At 44.8% G+C, this 17,233-nt stretch overlaps 1 protein-coding gene across 2 annotated transcripts in view; it reads left to right on the forward strand.

Annotated features, from left to right (window-relative positions):
• The window catches only part of sema3fb (sema domain, immunoglobulin domain (Ig), short basic domain, secreted, (semaphorin) 3Fb), a 209,152-nt gene that overhangs the window by 156,483 nt on the left and 35,436 nt on the right, over positions 1 to 17,233 (forward strand). For both annotated transcript variants that reach the window (XM_055648059.1, XM_055648060.1), the window contains exons 6-8: positions 45 to 138; positions 4,179 to 4,298; positions 15,946 to 16,082. In XM_055648059.1, the coding sequence (XP_055504034.1) occupies positions 45 to 138; positions 4,179 to 4,298; positions 15,946 to 16,082 (351 nt within the window). The remainder of the gene's footprint in view (positions 1 to 44; positions 139 to 4,178; positions 4,299 to 15,945; positions 16,083 to 17,233) is intronic.

The raw sequence follows: 17,233 nt of genomic DNA on the forward strand, positions 1-17,233 counted from the left end.
CTTCCCATGACTGCCCCGTCTCTGTTTTCTTTTCACTTTCTCAGGATTACATCTTCCATCTGGAGCCAGGAAAGGTTGAATCAGGCAAGGGCAAGTGTTCCTATGACCCCAAGTTCAGCAGCGTGTCATCGTTAATTAGTGAGTCCTTCTCTGCTCCTCCTTGGCTCTTGGTGCCTACATTGACAGGTCCGGAATAGGAAGGGAAGGAAGGAGAGAAGCTAAAGTGGGGATGGGAGAGAGGGGGGGAGGGGGGGGGGGGGGGGGGGGGGGGGGGGGGTGGGGGTGGGGGGGGGGGGGGGGGGGGAGGGGGGGGGGGGGGGGGGAGGGGGGAGGGGGGGGGGGGAGTTGTCTATAGTGGGTGGGCATGAATGTTATCTTGCCTGTTAATTACTAAACCCAATGGTTGAATCAACATTTAGCAAGAATCTCTGTCAATGGAGGCAATTGCATTGGTATGTCAGCCACGGTAACGTTCTTGCAACTGTTATTGTTTGCTTGAGTGATTTGAAGCACTTTTGCTTGGTTAATGTCATTGTGCATGATTGAGGCCCCACTTGTCAATGAACACCTGGAATGCAGACTGGGAATTTGCATTGAGAGGAGGATTGCCTTTGCAGATGTCTGCTCTGGCTTGTGTTTTTAAATTCTATTCATTTGTATGATTGTCCTCCCCGCCCATGACTCCTTCCTCCCACTGCACCATCCGTTTAGAGATACAGCGCAGAAACAGGCCCTCGGCCCGTCGAGTCCGTGCCGAACAGCAAACCCAGCACAATAACACTCTCCTCCACACACGAGGGATAATTTACAATCTTTACCGAAGGCAATTAACCTACAAACCTGTGCATCTTTGCCCACACCCATCAGGCAAGGCATTTCGCCTTACCCCCTTTTCTTCTCACCAGTCCCCTCACCCAATTTGTCCAAGAGTGATTCAGTGAAGATATTTGCAGAAAACAAAGTTAGAATTTGCTCTTCATCCTTTGCTAAAAACTTTAAATTGTTGCAGTCCTTAAGGGTTCCTGACGCCCAGTATTGTGGCCACATCAAGCCAACAGACAAACACACTCTTGCATATACCCACATGCACAGATGCACACATATTGCAACAAGACAAAGTGCTGGAGTAACTCAGCTGGTCAGGCGGCATCTCTGGAGAACATGGATAGGTGACTTTAGAGATGCAGCGCGGGAACAGGCCCTTCAGCCCACTGAGTCCGCGCAGACCAGCCATCACCCAGTGCACTAGCACGATCCTACACACGAGAGACAATTTACAATTTTACACAGAAGCCAATTAACTACAAACCAGAACGTCTTTGGAATGTGGGAGGAAACCGGAGCACCAGGAGAAAACTCACGCAGTCGTAGGGAGAACATACAACCTCCGTACAGACAGCACCCGTAGTCAGGATCGAACCTGGGTCTCTGGCGCTGTCTGGAAGTTTTATAAGTGAATTGGCTTCGGTAAAGATTGTAAATTGTCCCTAGTGTGTAGGATAGCATTAGTGTATGAGGATCGCTGGTCGGTGCGAACTCGGTGGGCTGAAGGGCCTGTTTCCATGTTGTAGCTCTAAATTAAAATTAAACCGTTTGCTTCAACAGTGTTTAAGCACCTTCCAGGACATTTGATAAAAATGTCAAAGATATTAATCTTTTTTTTCCAATATGTTCAGCGACTTCCTGCTTATGTGAAGCATTTTGCAGTATCTGTACTTTATTTCGTCTGGGTATACATGAGCCTGTTGCTTGGCCTAATGGACACTCATGCATTAAAGTTTGAGGTATCAGTCCTTACGAAACTCCCATATTTGTTTTGTATCCAATCAACCAATTCCTCAAGGACACGAAGCAAAAAAACAGTGGGCGCTGGAAACCCTGAAACAAAAACAGAAAATGCCAAAAGCACTCAGCAGGTCGAGAAAGAGAAATGAGATTCAATGTTATAGGTCACTGACCCTTCATAAGCACTGGAAAAGTGAGAAAACAAGTGTGTGTGTTTAAGTTGCAGAAAGGCGGGGTGTGTGTGTGGGGGGGGGTTGCAGTAGAACAGAGGTTTCTGTGATCGGATGCAGACCAAATTTGTCAAGGTGAACATTACTTAAAATTCTGGCAGTTGAAGTTAGGAAAGAAAAGAAATGAATGCACATAAACTGAAATGTCCAGCAAAAAACCCCCATATACATAGGTTTGTTACTTGAAGCTGTTGGATTTAGTTTGAGTCATAAAGTCTGCAGAATGCCGAGACATAAGATATTCCTTGAGTTTAACCTGGGCATTATTACAACAGTGCAGGAGCACTGAGATGGAGAAGTCAGAATGGGAGTGGGACGGAGAATTAAAGAGGCAGGTGACTGAAAACCAGAGGCTTCCTTGCAGACTGCACAGGAGAGCCTGAGGTTCCAGTTCACCCCCTGACTTTAATTCTCCATCCCACTCCCGTTCTCGCCTCTCCACCTTTCACCTTCTATATTGTTCCCATGACCCCAAAGTAAAAGACAGCACCTTGTCTCCTGACCGGGGGTGTTGCCCCAATACTGAATTCGACCATTTTGCTGGATCTTTCAGCCTCGATGTATTCCTTTGGTTTCTCTTCTCCTCTAACTGCAACTGCTGGCACATGCAGTCACAGTTACCTTGACAACTTTAGTCTGCACTCCATCACCAAACCCTCTGTTCTCTCCTACCCTCCACGCTGCCCCACCGCATTTAATGCACTTGTTTTCTCACCTCTCCAATTCTAATGAAGACTCTTTTTTTAAAATCAGAAACATGGACTCTATTCCTAGACACAGCGGAGAAGCTGACCCTTCGGCCCACAGAGTCCCTGTTGCCCATCAAGCCACCAATTACACGAAGCTTATCATTTTGTTACATTCCTCACATTCCCATCAACATCTCCCAGGCTACACCACACAACTATACACACACACACACACACACACAGGGACAATTTTACAGTGGCCAATTACCCCAGCAACACATACCCTTGGGATAGACTTTGGACTTTAGAGATACAGCTCGGAAACGTGCCCTTCGACCCACTGGGACCACGCGCGGGGTGGGAAATTGCAACCTTCACGTGGTCCGCCCTGTTTCGACGAATGGAATCAACCTGGCGTGCACAATCAAATAAGATCAAATAGAACAAGTTGTCCGACAACTTTAGGCTGTGCACGTCAACCAGGAGAACACCTGGTCACAGGGAGAACACACAGACTGTGCACAGACTGTACCCATGGTCAGGATCGAACATGGGCCCCTGGCGTTGTAAGGCAACAACTCTACCACTGCACCACTGTGGGAGGAAACCGGAGCACCCGGAGAAATCCCATGCAGTCACACAGAGAATGTGCAAACTTCACAGAGTAAACATCAGAGGTCAGGACTTTAACGCAAAACACTCACTCGTATTATGAGTCAGCAGCTTTACTGGCTATATATACCACTGTCCCATGCATTTCTCTCCCCCATGGATGCTGTCTGACCTGCTGAGAGTTTTGGGCATTCTTTCTGTTAGTTTCACTGGACTTGAGGGAATTTCCTCCCTATCTAGGGCTGACCTTGCTTCAGTTCTGTTCTGAGCGAGATCATCTCTGCCTGACTGCTGAATAGAGCACAAGAGATTGAATCAGTCTGCTGAGTCATGTGTTTTATTGTTATATGTCCCAGACAGAACAATGGAATTCTTATTTGCAGACATACAAATTCTTAATATGCAAACATAGTATTCTGTAAACAATATAATAAACAAAAATGTCAGTGTATATATATATGTGTGTGTGTGTGTGTGTTTGTATACGTATATATATATATATATATATATATATATATATATATATATACATACTATATATAGACACATACACACATGCATACATATATATAGACACATACACACATGCATACATACACATAATTAAAAAAAAAAACAATGATCGTGCAAATGGATTAAACCAATGCCCCCCCCCAGTCTATGTAGATCAGAGGTTATTTGGAGGTTGTAGTGTTTAATAGCCTGATGGCTGTAGGATGTAAGGTGATGGATGTACCGACCTGAAACATTACTGTTGCATGTAGGGGGTTGTGGAGGTTGCTGTACTGTACAATATCTTCGTACTTCCTCTGTCGCCTGCTGCTCCCCATTCTCATTCAGTTCTTCTTATGTTTCTGGGCAGACGGTGAGCTCTACGCGGGCGTCTACCTCGACTTCATGGGAACGGACGCGGCCATCTTCCGCACCATGGGCCATCAAACGGCCATGAGGACTGACCAGTACAACTCCCGCTGGTTGCACGGTGAGTACCCGTGACCACAGGCCGTGGAACAAGAGAGGCTGGGATCCAGCAGCCCACATCTCAGCCGGACCTCTGCCTAACCTCAGTGGAGTGGCGTAGGCCTAACGCACCTTAGTGTCAGTCATCGAGAATGTGAGGCAGGCGAACTACATGGAAGAAATACATTTAACCCGGGGACTCAAATTGCTGGAGTAACTCAGCGGGTCAGGCAGCATCTCTGGTGGTCATGGATATGTGATGTTGCAGGTCGGGACCCTTTCTTCAGACTTGAAAAAGTCTCGACAGACTTCTTTAATCCTGACCCAAAACATCGCCTATCCATGTTCTCCTGAGATGCTGCCTGACCCGCTAAGTTACTCCAGCACTTTGAGCCGCTTTCTGTAAACCAGCATCTGCAGTTCCTTGTGTTAACATAACCCGAGGACAGCTTGGCAGCAAATACTATTCCTTTTGGAGTTTATAAACTCATGAAGACATTATGTAATATCACGTATGCTCAATGTATTCCGTGAAGTGTGTGGTATTATAGCAAAACCTCACACAGTTTGCTCAGTGCAGTAAAGGGGCAGGACAGTGGTAGAGTTGATGCCTTACAGTGCCAGAGACCCGGGTTTGATCCTGACCGTGGGTGCTGTCTGTTACCACATTTATATGTTCTCCCTGTAACCACATACATTTTCTCCGGGTGCTCAGGTTTCCTCCCACATTCCAAAGACGTACAGGTTTGTAGATCAATTGGTTTTGGTAAAAATTATAAATCGTCCCTCGTGCGTAGGATGGCGTGAGTGTAGGATAGTGTTCGGGTGATCGCTGGTCGGCACGGACTTAGTTGGGCGCAGCTCGAATCTTGTGTACAACACGTAACACTGGAGTATCTCAGCGGGTCAGCCAGTACCTAAGAATCCTGGCACGAACCGTCACCTATCCATGTTCTCCAGAGATGCTGCCTGACCCGTTGAGTTACTCCAGCATTTTCTCTTCAGTGCATAACTATGTTGAGTTTGTTACCCAGCTGCATATAGTTATTTACTCTGGGCACACTTCCACTGTGTTCTCTGGGTTAAAGTTATTTACAGTTTATGTAGAACTGCTGTATCCACAGAGGGAACATAAGACAGTCCGGTACATTCATGTTTCCAATGTATGTAGAGTGGAAGGGCTAGTTACTGTTGGCAATGATGCACTGTGTTACCCAGAGTGAATGTTATTTAACTGTATCCATACTCCCATTATATAATCATACTGTTATTTACTGTGTACACATTGCACTGTATTTTGGGTGCTAAGGGTTATTTACTCTGCGTTTTGTAGCACTATATTCCCAAGATAATGTACCTTTCTATGCCTCGCATAATTATATATACATCTATCAAATCTCCCCTCACCCTTCGCCATTCCAGCGAAAGCACCCCAAACCTTTCCAACCTCTTGTGTGGGAAGGAACTGCAGAAGCTGGTTTACACCGAAACATTGAGTTACTCCACAAAATGCTGGAGTAACTCAATGGGTCAGGCAGCATCTCTGAAGAAAAGGAATGGGGGTGACTTCAGACTGACGAAGGGTCACGACTCGAAACCTCACCTTTTCCTTTTCTCGAGAGATGCTGCCTGATCCGCTGAGTTACTCCAGCACTTTGTGTCTATCCAAGCTCTCCCTGAAGCTGAAACCCTCTAATCTAGGCATTATTCTGGCACACCTCCTCCACACCCTCTCCACAGGTTCCATATCTTTTCTGCAATGGCGAGACCAGAACTACACATGCAAAGTCCTATAGAGCTACATCATGCATATTTATTGTGTCTTGTTCCTAACTATTGGAAGGATTACCTATTGTCTACCACTCCAGCATATACTCAAGGAAGTGTTATTCACTATGTGGATGATTAGTTATATTCCCAGCGGCCAAGTTATTTCCTGTGTGTGCTCCACAGTGTATTCCTCGAGGAAGAGTTATTCGCTGTGTGGGTTATTGTGTTATATCCCCAGAGGCAGGGTTACTTACCATTAGTTTAGTACCACTGTAGCCCCAGAGCAACTCCTATTTGATTCATGTTTAGATACATTAACTGGGTACACTTTATTTATTGTAAGCATTCATAAACTACCAGACCTCGGGTGCTGTCTGTGAGGAGTTTGCATGTTCTCCCTGTGGCCAGCCCTCATTTTCTCAGGTCTTCGCCCTCACCCCAAAGACGTGCAGATTTGTAGGTTAGCCAGGTGGCACAGTGGTGCAGCTGGCAGAGCGGCTGCCTCCCAGCATCAGAGGCCCAGGTTCGATCCTGACTTCAGATGTTGGCTGTGTGGGGTTTGCACGTTCTCTCAGTGACCCCATGTAGGTTTGTTGGTTAATTGTCCTCTGTAAGTTGTCAAGAGTGTGTAGGAAGTGGATGAGAAAGTCAGATAACCCAGAACTAATGTGAACGGGCGATCGATGGCCGGCCTAGAATCGGAGGGCCGAAAGGCCTGTTTCCATGCTGTATCTAAAAACTAAACGATATGCCAATTCTAAAAGCCACATTAAAAAGCGGCAAAATGATGTAATTAATTCCCCATCTCCCTTGTTGAGATAGCTGTTACCCCAGGCTTAAAATGATGATTGGACAGATTAGTCCTTCTCTCTTTGTGAAATAATGGTTGATTATTGCTTCCTTACAGTATTACGCTGAGAGATGTTATTAGCTCAATAGGGGAGGAAGCTTGTTTCTAGGCTATGGGCTACAGAGAGGGTGTGAACACTGCCACTCACCCTGTGGAGGGTATGATTACACTGCCTCTCACACTGAACAGAAACCCAACTCACCCTCATTTTCGTGAGCAGGGAAGGGTCACGGTTACAGGAGACAAAAGGGAAATCTGGAAATGCTTGACATTCGCGAGAAAAAAAAAATGCTGAGAGTCAACAGGAGATTGGCCAACATTTTAAACAATAACGGGAGCTCAGATTTCAGGATAACCCTCGCCCAGTTGAAGAGGGAAAGAAGTGCACATTGTTTTATATAAAGTCACACTAAACCCTGTTCTGCTGTATATAATGAGCACATAACACAAACACAAATGCTCTGCAGGGATATTTTAATCATTTTACTATTTTATTACCTCATAAGAAATGTTGTTTCTGTCAAGTTGTAACAGATATATCAAGGGACATTTAAGTAGCTACTCCATTTCGTGTTGGCAGCAGCAAACAATGCACTTAAATACTCTGCATCAACAGTTTGTAGATTTAAAGAAATAATATACCATTAAAGTTATTACACAACTGTGAGCAATACATGGTGATATTGTTTGCATAATGTCCTTCAATAGATATTATATGTTCTACGGATATTGTTTGTGTTCCTACTGAACACCTTGTAATATGTTGTCTGGATCGGGCACTGCTCAAAACAACTAAAGCAAGGACCGAACTTTGAAAATGGCGCCAAAACATGGCGCCCCCTGCACACGGGCTCAGTGGACTATTACTGTACACTTTGCTAATAGAGGATTGTGCTTAGGTGTGGGAATACTGCACTGGACTGTATGTAGGAAAATAATTTCACTAAGCATCATTGAGCCATTGAACCATATTATTATGAACAGACAGAAGGGGTGTGGCTTGATGTTTGACATAGGCCGAAGCAGAGGCCATAGAGACAAAGAGTGTAAACAGGCCCTTTGGCCCAAAGTGCCCACACCAGCTAACATGTCCCAGCCATACTAGTCCCACCTGCCCGCAGTTAGTCCATTTCCCTCCAAACCTGTCCTATCCACCTGCCTAAAGGGGTTGCCCCACCGTGGCGACCTAATCCACGACTTCTGGTGAGTTTTCCCCCGACTCATTCTCGCAGCATGGTCGACACGAGGCCCTAGGAGGTCTTAGTAACTCTCCTTCAAGCTCGAGGGTAGTCTCCGCAGACTCGAGGCCTCAGTATTTTTGAACATGTTGAAAAATGCTCACGAGTAAAAAAAGGTCGCCATGGAAAAAAATCGATACTTCTTTAACTCGTAGGTTTAGTCGAAGTAGGTCGTAGTAGGTCAACATGTTATTCGTAGGTAATCGAGTGTAGTCGAAGGTAATCGAAGGTAGTCGTAGATAGTCTTCAACATAGTTGAAGGGAGGTCGAAGGAGATCGAAGGAGGTCGTCTTCACTCTCCACTATTCGGAGTCCAATTTTCCCAAAGCAAGTCGAAGCAAGTCTTCAACATAGTCGAAGGAGGTCTTCAACATGACATTTTTTTAAACTCTCCGAAACTCTTCTAAACTCGCGAATTAGGTCGCCGCAGTGGGACAGCCCCATAACTGTTTCTTAAATGTTGAGATAATCACTGCCTCAACTACCTCCTCTGGCAGCTTGTTCACCCTTTGTGTGAAAAAGATACCCCTCAGATTTCTATTAAATCTTTTTCCCTTCACCTTACACTGTTATCTATTGTTAAGCTTATCTTAAAACAGGGTTTAATTTCAATGTTATCTTAATCACTTTTTTTTTGTTCACCTATATCCATTAATTCAGGCAATATTCAAATTGGCCCCTCTCCTACATCACAAATGCTCCCAATTCTCTGTCTATTCTAGTTCACAAACGTTCCCGGACCATTGCTGTCTCTATATCACAAACTATGGCTGGTCACTGTTCATTCTGCATCATAAGGAATCCCAGATCAGAGCACTGAGCCATGAAATAAATTGCATGATTGCTTGACGAAATAGAGGAATGCTAAACTCAGGAAGAAACAAAGAACTGCAGATACTGGTTTATAACAAAGCTGGATACTAGGTGCAGTGGGTCAGGCAGCATCTTTGAAGAAAATGGATGGGTATCGTTTCGGGTCGAGACCCTTTATTGGAACAATGAATAGAGATTTGAAGTGTGCTGCTGTACTGTGAGAGAGGACTTTGTGAGACAAATTGAGATAAGTTTCCCTTTCGTTACTTAAATGATAAACTAGTGGCACAGCTGGTTGAGATGCTGCCTCACAGCACCAGAGACCCGGGTTCGATCCTGACCTTGAGTGCAGGCCTGCAAAGTCTGTGTGGAGTTTGCACGTTCTCCTTTGTGATTGTGGTTTCCTCTGGTCTGGGTGCTCCGGTTTCTTCCCACATCCCAAAGATGGCAAAGATGGGGTTGTAGCTTAAGTGCCCTCGATAAATGCAGCCGAGTGCGTCGGGAGTGGATGCAAAAGTGGGATTACATCGAACTAGTGGGAGTGGGTGATCGATGGTCGGTCTAAACATTGGACCACCCAAGCCATTATTGAAGAGTGGCAAAGGTTAATCTGGGATACTATTGTACCGTGACCAATGCTTGCTGGGGACATTGGCACCGAATCGTAAAAGGCAAGATGAGGACGTGTCAGGAAACGCTTTACTCAAGCTCAAAGCAATTAATTCCTGGAAAAATCGTCTGGAATGAGTCAAGCAGCCAAAGAAAATCTGGAATCATTCATCGCACGCTGTGAGTGTGGGACATAGGCTTGTGTACAAAGGGGAGATAGATGGTCAAATGCATCCGTCAGTTGCTGTGCGATTTTCCTGTCCTTTGCAGGACCCCAAGGTATAGTTATAACCTTACCCAGCACGAGGGAAAAGCGGACTGGCCTGTTGTTAACATCTTGTCCAACTATTCTTCCCATCCATTGTGCAGGCAGGATGGTGAGGCATAGTGGGGCTGGTGAAGAGGGAGCTGAAAATTATTCCTAACGTCACCTCCTAGAGCTTTTACATCCGATATGTTGTAATGATCGGACTGTAGTCCAACAGCTGGATCGAACCGGCATGGTAGACCAGCCTCGAGCAGCTGTGTAAATAGGCACTGCTCTAGGGTTGCTGGTGTCAGTTTAAAGTCATGTCAAGATTACTGAGTTATGCTTTGTTAGTGGTTAGAAGTGAAAAGATTTCAAGTATCCAAACAGTCCGCGTAATGAAATAAAAATACATCGTATCGACCGTGGCTGTACACCGGTCTATCTAGTCCCCAATTAACCCTTGAAGGCCCATCACCATCAGAAACCATTGCACTGAAGGCCATAACTAGGAGGTCAAAGAGAGAGACTTAAGAGACTGCCGATGGTGGAATCTGGAACTGCAAACAAACTGCTGGAAGAACTCAGTAGGTTGAGCAGCATCTGTGGGGAAGGAATGGTCATAATTTCGTTTCCATGCAGGGTCTCAACCCAGAACATCAACCATTCCTTACTGCCCCCACTCCCTCAGATGCTGCTTGACCCACTGAGTTCCTCCAGTGGCAACCAGGAAGTCAACCTCAGTCATTTCCATCTTAACTTGTTGTTACGCAGAACAGGAGATTGTGCATTTTTACAGAATAAAGTTAATTATGTCCATTTCATCATGAAATAAGATGAAAGGGAGTGGTAACATGGTGGTGTTGTAACTGGAGTAGTAATCCAAACATCTAAACCACTGAGAGTAAGGTTTACAGTGCGGCACGGTGGCGCAGCGGTAGAGTTGTTGCCTTGCAGCGCCAGAGACTTGTATGTTTATACGTTCTCCCCTTGGCCGTGTGGGTTTTCCCCGGGTGCTCCGGTTTCCTCCCATACTCCAAAGACGTACAGGTTTGTAGGTTAATTAGCTTCGGTAAAAATTGGAAATGTTCCCTAGTGTGATCGCCAGTCAGCATGGACTGTGGGCCGAAGGGCCTGTTTCCGTGCTGCATCTCTAAACTGAACTAAACTAAACTACTAAATGCAGTGACTTAAAACCACAGCTAGAACGCAAGGATTGTAGATGGAGTCTAGATTAAAAAATATTAAAATGTCTTGTTCACTTTAATTTAAGGACGGAAAATGCCAGCCTTACTTGGGTCAGACCCTGTGTGTGAGTCTGGATCTGCATGGTTAACTCACAACTGCCCTCTGAAATGACCCTGCAAAATCTCCATCGCATGGCTAATAACTGTTCGTCTGGCCACAGTTCCTGAGTGATTTAAAATATCGCTCTGGGGACTATGTGTGGTGACAATTACAGAAGTATTTATGAATATTGATGTACAGCGGGATCTTGCGGGCCCATGTCCATAGCTCCCTGAAAGTGGCAACACAAGTAGAGAGAGTGGTAAAGGAGGCAAGTGGTGTACGTCTTCATAGTTTGTGACATTGTGTCTGAGAGTGAGAAGGTCATATTGCAGCTTTGGTTAGGCTGTATTCACAGTATTGTGTGCAGTTCTGGTTGGCCCATTACAGGTAGGATAGAGGTTTATCAGAATGCTGCCTGGATTAGATATAAGGTGAGGTTGGATGAACTTCGAGTGTTTTTTCTGGAGCGTCGGAGGCTGAGGGGAGATCTGTTGGAAGTATATAAACCCATGAGGGGCACAGATGGGCTAGGTGGTCCAAACATCTTTCCCAGGGTGGAAATGTCAAAGACTAAAAAGTATAGCTGTAACATGAGAGGGGTCAAGTTTAAAGGAAATGCGCGGGGCACGTTTGTTACCGAGAGAGTGGTCGATGCCTGGAACGCACTTTCAGAGGCAGATATCATGGCGGTATTTTAAGATTCACACATTGATATGCTGGAAATGGAGGGATATTAAGTAGGAAAACATGGAACTCTTTTGAACAGGTGATCGATGGTCAGTGTGAACTCAATGGGCATCGATCACCTGTTCAAAATAGTTCTATGTTTCCGTGCCAAATCTCTAAACTAAACGGCATGCTGATGCACTGATATACACAAAGGAAACTTCACTGCAGCTTTGTCTACCGTGGTAGACTTCCCCCACCCCACTCCTTTGTTAACGCATCAGTGGCCAATTATCCACTGTGTCTCAACCTAATTGTCTATAATACGTCATGATGCAAAGCAGACAGATTAATGAGGAAAGGAAGGCACTGCTGTCAGGTGCATCAAGCAAGAAACAATGTCTTTTGTGTTCGTCAACACCCATCCACCTTGGTCTATCATTTAGCTTGCTCTTCCATCTCTACCCATCCTTTCATACAGTTCTATCTTTCTCTCTAGCCATTCCTCTATCTACAGTGGGTTGCAAAAGTATTCATACCCCTTGAACTTTTCCACATTTTGTCACATTACAACCACAAACGTAAATGTATTTTATTGGGATTTTATATGATAGACCAACACAAAGTGGCGCATAATTGTGAAGTGGAAGGAAAATGATACATGGTTTTCAAATTTTTTTACAAATAAAAAACGGAAAAGTGTGGCGTGCAAAAGTATTCAGCCCCCTTTACTCTGATACCCCTAAATAAAATCCAGTGCAACCAATTGCCTTCATAAGTCACCTAATTAGTAAATAGAGTCCACTTGTGTGTAATCTAATCTCAGTATAAATACAGCTGTTCTGTGAAGGCCTCAGAGGTTTGTGAGAGAACATTAGTGAACAAACAGCATCATGAAGCCCAAGGAACACACCAGACAGGTCGGGGATAAAGTTGTGGAGAAGTTTAAAGCAGGTTATAAAAAAAATCCCAAGCTTTGAACATCTCACGGAGCACTGTTCAATCCATCATCCGAAAATGGAAAGAGTATGGCACAACTGCAAACCTACCAAGACATGGCCGTCCACCTAAACTGACAGGCCGGGCAAGGAGAGCATTGATCAGAGAAGCAGACAAGAGGCCCATGGTAACTCTGGAGGAGCTGCAGAGATCCACAGCTCAGGTGGGAGAATCTGTCCACAGGACAACTATTAGTCGTGCACTCCACAAATCGGGCCTTTATGGAAGAGTGGCAAGAAGAAAGCCATTGTTGAAAAAAAGCCATAAGAAGTCCCGTTTGCAGTTTGCCACAAGCCATGTGGGGGACACAGCAAACATGTGGAGGAAGGTGCTCTGGTCAGATGAGACCAAAATTGAAGTTTTTGGCCTAAATGCAAAACGCTATGTGTGGCATAAAACTAACACTGCACATCACCCTGAACATACCATCCCCACTGTGAAACATGGTGGTGGCAGCATCATTTAGAAACATAGAAATTAGTTGCAGGAGTAGGCCATTTTCTTCAGCAGGGACAGGGAAGCTGGTCAGAGTTGATGGGAAGATGGGTGGAGCCAAATACAGGGCAATCTTGGAAGAAAACCTGTTAGAGTCTGCAAAAGACTTGAGACTGGGGCGGAGGTTCACCTTCCAGCAGGCCAACTACCCTGAACATACAGCCAGAGCTACAATGTAATGGTTTAGATCAAAGCATATTAATGTGTTAGAATGGCCCAGTCAAAGTCCAGACCTAAATCCAATTGAGAATCTCTGGCAAGACTTGAAAATTGCTGTTCACAGACGCTCTCCATCCAATCTGACTGAGCTTGAGCTATTTTGCAAAGAAGAATGGGCAAAAATGTCAGTCTCTAGATGTGCAAAGCTGGTAGAGACATACCCCAAAAGACTTGCAGCTGTAATTGCAGCGAAAGGTGGTTCTACAAAGTATTGACTCAGGGGGGCTGAATACTTTTGCACGCCACACTTTTCAGTTTTTTATTTGTAAAAAATTTGAAAACCATGTATCATTTTCCTTCCACTTCACAATTATGCACCACTTTGTGTTGGTCTATCACATAAAATCCCAATAAAATACATTTACGTTTGTGGTTGTAACGTGACAAAATGTGGAAAGGTTCAAGGGGTATGAACACTTTTGCAAGCCACTGTATCTCCTTCATTATTTTTATCTTTCTGTGTATTCCCTTTTAAAATCCCATTGCAAAATTAATGTCATTTTTGGCCTTCCTTTCTCCCTCATTGTGTACCTTTCACTAACTATTTCCCCTCCCTCTGTTTGTTGTGATTGAACAAAACAGACCAAATAAGATGAGCCCATGAGACATAGAACGAACTGAAAATTCTTCTGATTCGTTATTTTTCTTTGCAACTTTCTTCCCTTATCCTTCTGATTCTGTTGCAGAGACATTTAGCATAGAGACAGGCATTCTGCACATCTTATCCATGCTCTCCCAGATGCCCATCTAAGCTCGTCAAATTTGCTTGTGTTTGCTCCACATTTCTTTAAACCTTTCCTATCCATGTAACCGTCCAAATGTCTTTTAAAAGCTGTTAGAGTACCTGCCTGTTAAGTGATTGCTTCAACCAATTCATTCAATCACAGGTAGGTATGGCTCAGAAGTGCATATTACATAGAATACATAGATACATAGAAAATAGGTGCAGGAGTAGGCCATTCGGCCCTTCGAGCCTGCACCGCCATTCAATATGATCATGGCTGATCATCCAACTCAGTATCCCATACCTGCCTTCTCTCCATACCCCCTGATCCCTTTAGCCACAAGGGCCACATCTAACTCCCTCTTAAATATAGCCAATGAACTGGCCTCAACTACCCTCTGTGGCAGAGAGTTCCAGAGATTCACTACTCTCTGTGTGAAAAATGTTTTTCTCATCTCGGTCTTAAAGGATTTTCCCCTTATCCTTAAGCTGTGACCCCTTGTCCTGGACTTCCCCAACATCGGGAACAATCTTCCTGCATCTAGCCTATCCAACCGCTTAAGAATTTTGTAAGTTTCTATAAGATATTGATTATGGACCCCCATCAAACCTTAGACTTCAGAGATACAGCACGGAAACAGGCTCTTAAACAGAGTTAGAACAAAAAAAAACAATCTATTGTAGTACAAGAAGTGAGTTCCATTCCCAAAGTAGGATTAGGATTGTGCAGATAGACACAAAAAGCTGGAGTAACTCAGCGGGACAGGCAACATCTCTGTAGAGAAGGAATGGATGACTTTTTGGCATTGAGACCCTTTTCATGATGCATCAGTCTGAAGAAGGATCTCGACTCGAAACATCACCCATTCCTTCTCTACAGAGATGCTGCCTGTCCCACTGAGTTACTCTAGCTTTTTGTGTCTATCTTCGATTTAAACCAGCATCTGCATTTCCTTCTTACACATTAGGATTGTGCAGGTTGGTTCAAGAACGATAGTTGTAGGAAAGTAGCCATTCCTGAACCAGGTTGTGTGCAACTTCAGGCTTCTGTAGCTCCTGCCTGATGGTAGCAACGAGAAGAGGACATGGCCCGAATAGTGGGGACCTTTGATGGTTGATGCTGCCTAGAGGCATTGCTTCATGTAGATGCTTTTGATGGTGGGGAGGGTTAACCCATGATGGACCAGGTTTCTTGCAGGTTCCAATTTGCACCTCATTATCAGTTTAATTTTTGCTCAGGATCCCACCTGTTTCCAAAATGGTGTTAGTGGGATGTATTCCAGTGATTAGTGCTTTTATCCAAAGATCCTATAGCAAGCAAGATAGATCACTCGGTGAAAAAGACATAGTACGGTCATGGGCTGATTCATGGGTAATTTTCGGCCCCATTTTCGTAACCGGCTTTCGTAACCAGTCAGTCTAAAGAAGGATCTCAAACCAAAATACCACCTATCCAGTCCTCCAGGGATGCTGCCTGACCTTTTCAATTCCTCCAGCACTTTGAGTTTTACTTCTGTATAATGTCAATTATTTCCAGTACAGCACTCCCTTGGAATTGCAGTTTTTGACCCTTGTCTTGTCCACTGCTCCTACGTCAGAAGTGGAACATAACGGCGCCAACACTCTGGCTCGGAGGTGAGGTTGCCACCAATTGAGCCGCAGCTATTAACCAGGAGGCAGGTTATTATGAAGTGTGATGTGTTTGTGAAGCAGCATTCATTGTGTGTCTTCCTCTTCTGCTCATTTCAGATCCAGCGTTCATCCGAGCCCAGTTGATCCCAGATAGCGGCGAAAAGAATGACGATAAACTTTACTTTTTCTTCCGAGAGAAGTCAATCGACTCTGGCAACTCAGCCGTTCACTCGAGAATAGGAAGGATCTGCCTGGTATGTGCGATGGTCAACCTTCTGAGCAACAGCTAAAATACCGTCGGGCAGATTATCAGGCACCAGGCAGATTATCACAAGCTATATCTATAAACCTGTTTTATTTGTTCTTTTATGGAGACAGGTGGTAAAAATATACTGATTTAAACTACTGGAAAGCAACTAAGTAACTTAGCTATACAGACACTCCTCAACTTACACGATAGACGACTTCATGTACACTCACACATATGTAAACAATTCTGTGCGCCGTTCCTGGTGCAGTCAGGGCAGTTTGTAATTTGCACAACACTGTATGATCACTCAAGTTTCACAAGCTGGTAATGGCGGCCGTGCTTACCCAGAAAAACGTGCACTGCAGTCGGGGCCCTAGGCATAGCCAGACGCCATTGAGAGAATTAATACTCTCAGTGGCACCAGGCAGGCAGCGGATTGGACAGTATCTCTGGAGAACACGGATAGGTGACGGTTCGGGTTTAGACTCTGTGAGTTATTTCAGGCAGGGGATGGGGCTGGTGATTACGACGTACATATAATCTGTTTTACGTAAGGGTTTACGGAACGCAATCCTATGTAAGTTGGGGAGTGTCTGTATCTTGTGTGTGTGCCCCTGGATATTCCAACATACCTCGGAAGCAACTCATCAATTTTGGAAGTGTGGGCACAGATGTGGGCAAATTGTCTGTGAATCAGAACCCAACAAGGTCCCAGAAACACCAATGAGATCATTAATTGGACACTCTAAGAGACACAAAGTGCTGGAGTAACTTAGGAGGTCAGACAAAATCTCTGGAGAACATGGATAGGAGACGTTTCGGGTCTGGACCAGTTTGGTGAAGTGTCCGGACCCGAAACATCACCGGAGATGCTGCCTGAACTGTTGTAAACTACACCACTTTGTATCTTTTTTTTTTGTAAACCAACATCTGCAGTTCCATGTGTCTTCGTTAGACACTCTATTTGGTTTGTATGTTTTCATAGATTAAAGTTTGCAAAGGGACCAAGAAATTAAAAGGATCTTTCATGGATAAGGAATGGATACCTCGCTCAGCACATGCATAAATCTACAGCGCCAGAGATCCCGGTTCGATCCTGACTACGGGTACTCTCTCTTCGGAGTTTGTGCGTTCTCCCAGTGACTGCGTGGGTTT

Source organism: Leucoraja erinacea, chromosome 16, assembly GCF_028641065.1.
Source record: "Leucoraja erinacea ecotype New England chromosome 16, Leri_hhj_1, whole genome shotgun sequence".
NCBI lineage: Eukaryota > Metazoa > Chordata > Chondrichthyes > Rajiformes > Rajidae > Leucoraja > Leucoraja erinaceus.